Source organism: Magallana gigas, chromosome 10 (genome assembly GCF_963853765.1).
Source record: "Magallana gigas chromosome 10, xbMagGiga1.1, whole genome shotgun sequence".
NCBI lineage: Eukaryota > Metazoa > Mollusca > Bivalvia > Ostreida > Ostreidae > Magallana > Magallana gigas.
The window spans coordinates 22,463,352-22,476,005 of record NC_088862.1 but is presented as its reverse complement, the minus strand read 5'-3'; the positions used below and the strand labels follow the sequence as shown (position 1 = coordinate 22,476,005).

The window sequence follows — 12,654 nt, the reverse complement described above, 5'->3', positions numbered from 1 at the left end:
AAAACGGTTTCATCATATTCTTGATAAAGTTTAACACTTACTTTCTCCATATCCAATATGTTATTTAAATCCTGCTTTATGAGAATATTGCTTGCAGTGTCCATGGTCCATGTGAATTTCAAAACAATATCATATTGTAACGTGTTTTCCTTTACATCGAGTTTTGCAGGATCCCCAAGTTACTGAACTGAGTTTGAAATATTAATAAAAGAACTTATTTACCCCAAAAGAGTAAGGAAAGTTCCACATTTTTTTATGGGAACATACCAAATACAAACCTAATGGGACACGTCTGTTCTTCTCTGCTTTCAGAACAGTTCAACTATTCTGATTCGTGCATTGATAATGGGGCGCTTTTATACCCTTTAACGCGGACGTCCGAGAAAACATCCCTTTAGTAGAAGCGGGAATTTCAAATAATCAAATCTATTTACATTACGATATAATGAAGACGCCCTCCGGGCTCTGGCGTGTAGCAAGGTCACAACTTTTTAAAGATATTTAATTATTTTTCTTGATTATATGCTGCCAACGAGAATCAGATAAATGGAGTGTAGGTTTCTCACCTACCCTGGCCTTTATCAAAAAGAGCATGCATCAAAGATCCTCGAAAAGACAATTTGTACAAAGGCAACACAAACACAACACAAGAACTTTGCGTGAACTCGGATTTCTCTTGCTGAGAAATGGTCAAGAATTTCCCAGGTTTATTCCTAGATTTAACTAATAGTTTTCTATATCGATAAAGGGAATTGATGAGGGCTAGAGGACTGGTGGTCACAAAAAAAGAACAAACTTTAAAGAAATTTTTTACTGTTTATGTTTATTAAAACCCCCAAATTCCTAATAGTGTTTTCTTTAAACCCCTGTATTGTTTGATATTATACATGTTTTTTAACTTGTTAATTTTTAAATCTTCTAAATAAGTCTGGAGCAGCGCAGTACGACAGCTGTTTTGAGTTATTAAAAAGACATTATCCTGTTCTTGTATAAACATGATTTGCATACAAAACATCATATTGTATCTCATATTTATTGCCTTTATATATTTTGGCAACGGCTTTGGTCAGTTTCGGGCAGAAACAAGCCAGTTTAAGAAATGTTTACATTCTTATCCTCAAATGTACAAGGTGGCCGCACATCCCCCTTAAAAAATGAACAGCATGAGATATAAACTGTCAGCATCATACGTAATGCCGAAACTACTACCAGTTTCAAATATAAAAGAAAATTTGCGATGTTTTCATGTTTTGCAAAAGAGCTTATCTTTACTTTTGGGCGAGGCTAATGAACTTCCGAATTAATTTTTTACGCATTTATAGCAAAACATGAACGAATAAATATTTGACTGTATACAAGAATAAAAGTTTAAATCTCAAGAAAAATTCATCATAAAATGAAATTATAAGAATTTACACGAAGCTGTCACTGTATAGTTTACAAAGTAGGGCGATGCGTAATGTGTGAAAGATAGTGAAAATTGACAAAAAAATAATACAGACTACTGTGCATTTAATATTCTCTAACATTATTCTAAATTATGTTAAAGGTATCGACCATTTAGCTATCTGAGTTAAAAAGGTCAGAGCTAAACGTGATAACATAACAAAAGCGGTTAAGAGTAACATCAGGCTTGCTTCTATTAGCCTTATTAATCAAAAAACCTTTGGTATTAGAGGTATCCCTTTACATATCATTATATAAATGCGGGGGTTAAGAGTCGTTGGGATCTCGGATAACCTCAAAGCGTTGACATTTCCTTTAAGAACACATGCATATGGTCCACATTTTACAGGTTTTTTTCATTTCTTTAGCGTAAAGACTACGCTGCCTCTTGTCTTTGTAATAGACAAAATGATGGATGCTAACTTTGTCAAGAAAATTAGATTCGTGGTTGTTTGTTTGTACTAAATTCCGAATGTTCATTAATCATGCAGGTTCTTCCGTTTGTAAACATAATTTGTAAATTTTGATGTTTTTGAACTATAGAGAGCATTCTAGATACATGTGTTTGCTGCTTGAGTTAACAAAATCCAAATTTGAGATGATGTGCAGTGATTTAAAAACAAATCAATGTAATTAGCACAGTGAAAAATTGATTACTGAAATCCACGAACAAATCTAATGTAACTACCAAAAGATAATAATTGAGAGCATTTTTTTTCAGCAAAACAAATAAAATATTATGATAATTAATTACAAAGTTGAACTGAAAAGTGCATACGACTCATCACAGAAAGTCATCGATAATTTGAAAGGTAGAATGCGACACTCTTGGAATATATGCATGTTTGTTGAAACATGAACTTTGTTACAATAAGTTAAACACTTCAAATGTGAAATAAATCTTTTCTCGGTAAGTAAAGTAATGCTCCTTTGCAAGGAAAAATATTATTAATAGTTTGGCGAAGGTTTTGTAGGTTATTAATAACATAACGTAGATTAACCATTATGATATGAGTTGGACCTGCAAAAAGAGCATTACCGCTGGTTACCGTGAAGAGACTATTAAACAAACACAATTTTGTGATTTTCAAGAAGAATTTGTTTCCGATTCCATTGTGTCTCCAGATTTTACCAAATTGTTATTGTTGTATGCGGTCATGCTGGGTCAGGTGGAATTCAAAGCAATTGCATCGGACGAGGATTCTCAAATAACAAGCATGAGGTTTAGCAGAGTCTCAAATTTCCCACCAAACGCTGAGTTCTTTACCTGATATCCACACGCAGCAAGAGCCTAATTCAGTGTTTTTCACTATTTTTGAAAAAGCAAGCGCAGTGCATTGCACCTATTTACAACACGACTCAAAGACTGTCGTTTGATAATTACTGAAGTAACAGAGAGACGTGTGTGTGCAGATGTACTTAAATCAGAAATGGTGGCTCTAAAGATGACACATGGTAAGTACAGTCTACTCCGAGTATATTGAAATTCAGGGTCGCATGCAATAAATTTCAATATTTCTTGTCTTTAGTTTCTACTTTATTATAATGCGGTCGGTTTACGATCGTATACTTTATTTTGATACCTGTACTAAACATATCTTTCTTTATGTGTAATAATTAAAGGACCAATTTTATTTATTCTGGCTTCGAGTTACCTTCGAGAATATGAATAAGTTCGAGAATATGAATGAGTTAATGTTTTTGGTGTATGAACGCAGTTACCATTTTTACAATAGACATTGTTACAGATTTGAAGAGCTCAAAATGACGTGTAGAAAATGTAAGGTACATATGATACTCACACTAGAGTAAACGCCAACTTAACCCTGGGTTCACTTGTGGTTTACTCTGGGTTACTTTTTTGGTCCATTCGGGGTTTACTATAGGTTTACTTGCAAATTGCTTTTGAGGTCAACTGTAGGCACTGAAGTGTGACGCAGACACGTCTTTTATCTTACCATCCTACTGCTTGTAATTCCTGCCCCTTGTATATTCCGAATACACAGTTAGCGTCTGCTTTCAGGGGTATACTTCTGACTGGGTTTACTCTCTGTGTCCACTCTGAGTTTACTTTGAGTTTACTCCGGGTCCACTTTAGTAAACCAAGAGTAAACGCAGAAAGTAAACCCAGTGTTAAATAGGGGTTTACTTTCTGTTAGGTTGGGTCTTTTCAGTACTATACATAAAATAGTTTAAGTTCATGTAACGATTGTAAAAATTGATGATTTTGGCGACAAAACGGTTTGGAAAAGTTTTAAATCTAATTTAGTACTCAGGTATAACAAAAGTTGTTTGAAATGATTTCAAATATATTACTTAAAGTATGACAAAAACTAAAATAATTTCATGTATAAGTCCATCATTTTGCTGACTGTCATGTAAAACATTTGATGAAATTGAGATGGGTATTGATTTGTTAAAGATATGTCCTATTTCATATGATAGCATTTCAAAATCAAAAGAGAATATAAAAAAATATAATGTTTAATAATATATAAGGCATTTATGCTGTAAATCTCAACGAATGTAAATAATATAGCAATTCTCTGATACCCGCTACAATATTTTACTCCGTAATATGATGGTGCAGGTTAAATGTGAGCTAATGGCCGCCTACTTGATGGAAGTGGAGACTGTATATGTAAACACGTGGTTAACGGCTACATTTCTCCAACCAGCTGTCAACAAAGGGGTGTTAAGGAAGCATATGGAATCTGTGTTACATGTAATTTCGTGGAATCATCAATCTTTGTTGTTATGTACATATTCAAATATTTAAGCAACGAAAAGTAGACCAAAACAAATTTTAAAAAATACTGGATATATTTTTCCGAATAAATAAGATTGCATTACGTAGATTTACACATTGATGGTGTCATGACTAAAAGTTGAATGTCGTGAAAATTTCATCGGAAAGCATTGTAAACAGATTAGAAATTTAATTTTACTGTAAGTAAGTATTTTAGTGTAATTAATACAGAATTGAACGAACATAACAATACTGCGAGATATGTTAGTTTAACCAATTATTCGCTAAAAGGTATATAAATTTGCTTTTATTTCTCGACAAGACTTTCCTTTGTCGATGTTCATGATATAAAAATCAGACTAGAACTGTCAACAACACTACTCCGTATGTATTGAACTTTAAATTTTACATGTACATGTATCAAAAGATTTATCAATGCTTAAATTTAAAACTGCTACTAGAATCATGCGTTGTGAATTGTTTTGAGGCAACATATAGTTTTCTGTGCAAACTGAATAAAAGTTCGTTTGAGAGCTGGATAAATATATATCAAATTAAGGGGAATATAAGATTCTAGCAGAGGTTTTGAAAAAAAATCCGGAGATGTTTTGCCTTCACTTGATATATTATTGTATTATGGAAACCTCAGGGTATTGATAAATAAATACAGCTTGACAACCAATTTATCAGTGATATAAAACAGGTACATAATATATAAATGCGAAAGCACGCATATTTTCGTATATTCTAAATCAAAATAGCAAGTGTACCCGTCCTACACATTCCGTCATAACGTTAATTTGTTTACCCGCGCTCTTGATAACTTCGCTCTGGAAAGTTCTGTCCATCAAAACTAAGTCAGTTTATTTTGTTTTTCATTAATTATTTTGTCAGAAAAATAGGAATAAAGTATTACTCTACACTATTTGAAAGCAAATATAAAACTCAAGCTTATAACACAAAATGTTGGGCCATAACGCTACTGGCGTGCGACCAGTTCTCGCCGAGTACCATTTCTCGCCAGTACAATGTGACGTCATTTTATCAACACAAAAAATTATAGACGAAAAATGACGTCACAATGTACTGGCGAGGACTGGTCGCACGCCAGTATTATTAGAAAAAAAAATTTCAAAATATTACATTTTAAAACTTGAACTTTTTCCTCTAACTTTAAACATGTTTATAGAGCTCTTTTTTAACTGAGGCAAATATAGCATAGAAAAGGCAACGATCATCGATCTCTTTAAAATTAAAAAAACAAAAAACTTACAGCATACGATGTTTCCCGAGTGAAGAATAATTCTCTGCACAGGCCCAAAGCAAACAGTATTTCGTGGCGCCTGAAACAAGGAATTTAAATTTCACATCAATGTTTAAATGAAATTTCCATTGGCCTGATTTTTTTTTGGGGGGGGGGGGGTGTGAGCAGATCAACAGAAACATACGACCTTTAAATCAATCGTTTACTTTAGTACAAACAAACTTAATCCAAGCAGTAATATGATATTACGTTTCATTGATCATTTCACCAAAAATGAATACTATAAAAAAGACTTGTGATATGAATGGTTTAAGAAGAAAGCCATTTCCGAATTATCTCAAAATGTTTCAGGAAATATTTTCATCATAGTACTATACACATCCAATATTCTACAGACGATATTCTAATGATTACAAAATGCCATACTTTTTTTTCTATTTGGGTTGCTTGTTCGGGATCGGAAGTTAATTTAAGTAAGGTAAAAGTTACGTAAGAAAATACCGTTTATCCGGGGTTTTTTTGCGTGTCACGAAAATTGCGAAAATGGGGGAAATATGAAGGATTTTTAATTTGCGTCAGTCATTTTTGCAATTTTAAAAGTGTCTTATAGAAAATAATAAAGGATATAATTTCTGCATATTTAATATTTTGCGGAAAATAATAAAGGATATAATTTCTGCATATTTAATATTTTGCGATTTTAAAGAGATCGCGAAAAATGCGAAAATTAGATCATCAAAATTTATAGAAAATTACCGGATATACGGTAGCACACAATAACAATTAAATGATGACGATGACCGTTACTCGATGAGTCTTAGAATATTTTAATTGATAATGTTCTCTCACCCAAAAGTAATAATTACAATCTTCCTCATCGAAATTGAGATAACCTTCCTCCGATTCTAGAAGTTCACATGTAAGGTGTATGCTGTCATATCTGACGTAATGACAAATGTCTACGTCATAACAGGTCTGGTGACACTGTCTGCGTCCAATATTATTAAGAGTTTCAAGGACTGAAAATGAGGCACCAAACGCGTCGTCGACTTCCATGTACTCGTCGACATCCGGGTCACAGGTCTGCGACATTACGTCAGAAGGGCCAGACACTGTCATTATGAAAGCTACCATGAGCGTGGCTTTCACATTCATTGTTTGTCATTCAAAGATATAACAATACTAAATTTCCGTTTTCGACCATCTTGTAGAGATAATTGCTTGATATGTAGTATGGCAACACTCTTTTGATTCTTTTATTCCAGAAGATGAGACAGCAAACCATTTAAATTTATGTGAATATTAGATTGATAATTAGAAAATACCAAGTAGATAATCACGTCGAATTCGAAGAATTCATCATTAAAACATGCGCTTTATTTGGAATTAAAAAACAAAATAAGATTTTAATGTGTTTGTACTGAAAGGAATCCCAATCGATGCATACATGAAAGAATAAAATAGGATTAGCATGATTAAATATTAAAAAACTGCCAGTGAGACTTTAAATTGATTCGGATCAATAAAGAGAGGATGCTTTTGTTAAGTATAGGAAAGCATTAGTTGTTAACTACTTTATTTTATGATAAATAAAGACACCAAATACGAACTATTTGAACTGAAGCTTATTTGAACAGGAAAATATGAAAATTCTAATTGTTTTTCAGTTATATTATGGTAAGAATTTCTAATTTCAACTTTAGTGACATAATCCACAAAGCCTCTTTAACACCGCCACACCTGGAAACATTGCAGAAACATTCCGGAATGAAGAAAATGATATTCACGAAACTTCTGTAAATTCCGCACCCGTTTACACCGTATAAAAACTTCGTAAAACATGCGTTTTATTACACGAGAAACTGGAATAGATGGTGTGACGTCAAAATAATTATTATTTTTTGGTTTTTAATACAAAAGAGTTCTATACATCCCAACCTTTAGTAAATGCAATTTCTTTAATTTCAAACGTTTCAGCTTAAATATGTAGTTTATTTTCAAAACAGCATGACTACTTGTGATAATTTAAACTACCTCATTAATACAAATAAAGTATGTGTTTGACTTTCATACTTAATTTTATGTTCCTCACTTACCCTGACCTGAATCAAATAGAGCAAGCATGAGACACCCTCCAAAGACAGTATTAAACCAACCCAACGCTTTTTGTGCACTTAGATTGCTCTCCCCGAGAAATGGTCACGGACTCTCCAGGTTAACACCCGAAATTTAAGAAAATAACTTAGTCTAACAGTTTTCCATATTGATGAAGGGAATTGATAAGGGCAAGAGAACTCACACAAAATACTAGTACTTTAAAGGAAGTTTTGACTGTACGTTATTCTATGCTTATTAAAACCCAATGTCCTGATAGTGTTTTCTTTGAACTCCTGTACTGATTGATTTTCTACATGTTTTTCAAACTGAATGTTGTTCTGTTGCTTTTGTTTATTTTTGAACATTAATTAAATGTATATTATTTGTATCTTTTGTTTCCATCCCATTTACAAATTATTTTCGATCGTACAAGTAATAAAAAATAATATGTTTTTTTCTTCAGTGTACAATGTTTATAATTTCCTTTGTGCCTAAACATGCTTTGACCTTAACTAGAATTTCGGGCGCGTTGCATTGTAGAATATCTATCAATAAATTGCTTTATTATAAATAATGATGAATTTGTACAGGTACACTTTTGCCCTGTTTGAAACGTTTCTTTTATAAATTTCAATATTGTTTAATTACAGATAGCAAATATATTTTTTTTTATAATTGATACTTGTATTTTTTAAAACCCTTGTATACGAGGGGCAACAGTTTGAAAAAAAGATCAATGTAATTAGCAAACCGAAAAAACTTCTAATTGAGATTCAGAAAAAAAAAATGAGACAATGTATCGACCAAGTATAATTGATATTTTTTTTAACAACGTGAGATATATAATGATTGAAATAAAAAATAAAAAAGAACAATAGCATATGACCCTTTTCAACCACAATAGTAGTCATTACTCGTTTGAGAAGTAGGACGTGACCAATTACAGGAATGTGCATAACACACTTGTTTTAACATCGGTGCCTTATTACAAAATGGCTGAATCCTTCTTCTGAACTATAACATAAAATTGAAAGTAAAATCAGAGTTGAATTTCCAAGACGATTTTTTTTCTTCAAATTTCAATATGCATTCTGAATCATGCGTCTGTAGATGTTTGTTTGCGATCATGGCGATTCTGATGGTATCTAAAACTATTTCATCCGAAGTCGACTTCCGAATTATGACATATTGGAGAGTCGTCACTCTCCCTCCAGAGATCGAGGTCTATTACCTTATGACATCACGAAGAAGGAGCCGAATGCAGTGTTTTTCACACTGTTTCGACAAGCAATCTCAGTGCATTGGAATAATCTACTACAAGACGCAGTTGCTTTGTCGTCTGCTCACTGATGACGTCACAGAAGATCTTGTGTTTGAAGAAGAACTCGAACCAGGCATGGTGGCTATAAAGAAGATCTATGGTAACTAAGTAGATAAATAATCTTAAATAATGCTTATAACTGTAATATCAAATCAATTAAAGGGGCATGGTCACGATTTTGGTCAAATGTTATTATTCTGTTTTTATTATTTACAATGTTATATGAATGCATTTCTAATGATCAAATGAAATTTGGGTGCCCGTCGATGAGTTTTAAGGAAGATACTGGGCTCACAATTCTTTGCATGAAAACAAGGCTCGTGCCCTGTTTTTGTTTACAAAGGTTCAATATACCAGTAAAAAATCTTTTTTTAAGCTGATTTGTCTATATTCTTATTCATTTTAAGCATAAATAAACAGTTCCTAACGATTAATACATTCATTTAAGGTCTAAAACTGGAATTTTCACTTCAACATTCAAAATGTAAACAAAAGCGAGGAGTTGTAAGCTCTGTAACTCGCTAATAACTCAACAAATGACACTAAAATTTTGGTTGCCTATTAAAAATGCCTTACTGAAGCATTGTAAACATTAAAATCGAAAAAATAATTTTTGACCAAAATCGTGACCATGCCCCTTTGAACTCCTCTTGTATTTCAAAAAGATTCTTGATAAAAATATACGTTAAAACATAACAAACGCTTATTAATATGCGCCCGCCATACCAACCGTGTCAATGTCATTGATCTGCATTTAATTTAAACAAACATTTCTTTGAATTTCAATACACCACAATTTTCTTGATTCTAATTCCTCTGACAGTGCCAGTGTTATGAAAAATTATTGTTTTCATAATATATGTGTGAACACTCTGAATTTTATTTGTAACCTTGTGACATATAAGGAAAATCTGCAGAGTTTTGATCCACTACATGTAGTTATGTTCACGGTACAAGCTGTTTGTAATTCCTATTTCACTATTGCAGAAAAATTTAAAAGCTTAAGAATATTTATTTGCTTTTACAACCTTTTGTTATATCATTTTAATTTCCTGGAATCTTCTATCTAGGTCAATTCAAAATGACAAATATGGAACATTGGTATTGCTAATTTATTATAATAATAGCATATCCAGGCCCCACCCTTACCAACATTCCTTAAGTCAAATCTTAGCCCCAAGTTAAAGTTTTGTCTTCAAATTTGTGTACTTTTCCTAAGGATTAGTTTGAGTTAGAACCATTTTAACAAGACCTTGGACTTTCAGTAGGACGTAACCATCTATTTCTTGCGTCAAAACAAGTTAAAAATGACGCGGCTTCAAGCGAAATTTGCACCGATTGCGTAGGCTTACCTCAAAAGCGAGACAAAACTTGTTTATTCTAGAGAGCTATGGCTGAGTGGCTGATAATGAAATAGACAGGCCTACGTCACATTGCTGTTTGACACAACTACCCAAAGTCCAAGCTCTTGTTAAAATGGTTCTAAGTGATTTAGAAAATGGTGACAGCGAAGCCAGGTAAATTATTTTTTTAAAAGATAGTTAATGTTTTTATGTGTCCCTTAATGTGTGTGATTGATTTCTTTTCAGTCTGTGAGTACGGATTCCACTTTTACAATGGACATTGTTACGGCCTTGGAGAGTTTAAAATGACCTGGACAGACTCTAAGGTGAAACAAATTAAGCTGTAGTCGAAAATGTTACAAACTATTTTGCAACAAATCTGTTTAAAATTGATTTTAGTTTGAATGTTTGTTTACTATTTATAAAGTCATTTTTCATAATTTGTTTTTGATTAAACTAAATGTTTTAATGATTTATAATACTATAAAAGAAACTGATCCATTGTGCTGTTTGTTGAACACATTATTATACGGTGACTGAAATATCTATATGATGACAAGTATGCTTGATATTGTTTGATTGTAGTTTGTTATGTTGCAGGTTGAATGCCAGGTTATGGGCGCCTACTTGACGGAAGTTGAGACAAAAGATGAGAATACGTGGTTAACAACAACATTTCTTCCACCAGCGGCCGATGCAGGTAAAGTTTTTTTCCAAAAGCATTATAAGAAAATGTATTTTGACAATGTTATCAGATCGATATAAAAAGTACAATGTTGCACTAGTTTGATTAGTAGGCTTGGTAAGTGACAGGCAGAATAAAAATTTATCAAAATATTGAACTGTTGTGAAGGGATTTGGATATTCTGGAAAGAAAAACAGAAGAGACAATACAATTTACATGAACATAAATTTTCATTGCATTCACATCGACAAATTGGATTTTTTTATTGGAGGGGGAGGTTTTTTTTTTCTTTCATGATTATTTTAGTGTATCTTAAATGAAACGATTGCGGGTCTTATGTGCCAGAGGTTAGGTGAGGTTAGGTTAATTGAAATCATTAAAATCCCATATTTTAAAAGGACATTACAGCTAATTTTCCTTATCTTGGTTATTATCCGCTTAAATAAACACAGTTCGATAAAACAATAGAAGTTGTGCATGAACTAAAGCTCGCGAGATATGTTTACATTTTTCTTCTAAAATGTAAAAGATGGTCGCACATCCCCTTAATGACACCTGCAGGTTTACACTACTTTCTCTTTTAAGATAAATAGTTTGCACTTGTGCTTTGTCTCTATCTCTTTTGAACATTTTCTTGCCAAATCTGTCGAAATTCGAGACATTTCATCCTCTTGTTTACATGTAAAAGCCATTGTGAAATGTTTACACTTGATGCGCATGCGCAGTTGAACGTAAGGCTGAGCTTGGAGTACCGTCGGAAATCACACCTATAAATAGATTTACAAAGCATAATTTTTGCAATGCCCATACTTTTAACTTTGCAAGAAAATAGTTTTAAGAAAAATTGTCATTTCATTGTATTTCCTCTAGACTAGTGTCTCTTTAATATTTCTCTATCTGTTTTTCCCTATACAGCGGAATGCCGAGATGCCTGGGCATGCTCTTCTTGGATTGGTGCTGAGCGTTTGAATGCGAGTGAGTTCTTTTGGAATCGCCATGGCAACATTGTGACCTATGCACCTTGGTATCCAGGGGAACCAGACATCCGGAAATGCGTTCACCTCCTGCGCGTTGCATTATGGGATGATGATTTTTGTGGTATACCTAGACATTATATTTGTGAAAAAGACATAGATGAAGTGTGAAGTTTTACTAGTTAATTTTAAAAAGATTAAAACTTCGTCTGCGAACGAATATCTCGAAAAATGCATAATCATTTATAATAACTATCGAGACTAAGACGAGATTTCGAAAGTTCACGAAATGTTCTTGATACAACTGTTAAACTTTTTATAAAATGTTTACCACTTAAATACAAACTTAATTTTGGATAGAGAGGAAAATGGTACAGTCATGTCGTAAAGATATCTAGAATCATGTACTGCATGTTATTACATGTATATTAGTCTAATATTATACTGGATCACATGTTGTATCAGTACACATATAATCAAAGTACTGAAGTACTGAAAGCCGGGCTATTTTGGTGTGTCTTTATGCATATTGTGTGGTAAAGACTGAAAATCTCTCTCTCTCTCTCTCTCTCTCTCTCTCTCTCTCTCCCTCTCTCTCCCTCTCTCTCTCTCTCTCTCTCTCCCTCTCTCTGCCTTGAATTTTGCAACAAGCGTTATATATTCAATACCCATTTCTTCAACGCGCAGCAAAGTAGTTCATGAAAATTCATGCACATTGTATGTATCCAAAATGCATAGTCTTGTTTTTAAAACAATTAAGTTATTAATAAGAAAA

The 12,654-nt window shown here is 32.9% G+C and overlaps 1 protein-coding gene across 1 annotated transcript; it reads left to right on the top strand.

Moving 5' to 3' along the window:
- The first annotated feature begins 8,682 nt into the window (after window positions 1-8,682).
- LOC136271993 (perlucin-like) lies at window positions 8,683-12,197 on the top strand. The gene is made up of 4 exons (XM_066072644.1): window positions 8,683-8,977; window positions 10,467-10,546; window positions 10,821-10,920; window positions 11,821-12,197. Exons 1-4 carry the CDS (start codon window positions 8,683-8,685, stop codon window positions 12,048-12,050), a joined length of 705 nt encoding a protein of 234 aa, XP_065928716.1. The 3' UTR covers window positions 12,051-12,197.
- Window positions 12,198-12,654: the final 457 nt, after the last annotated feature.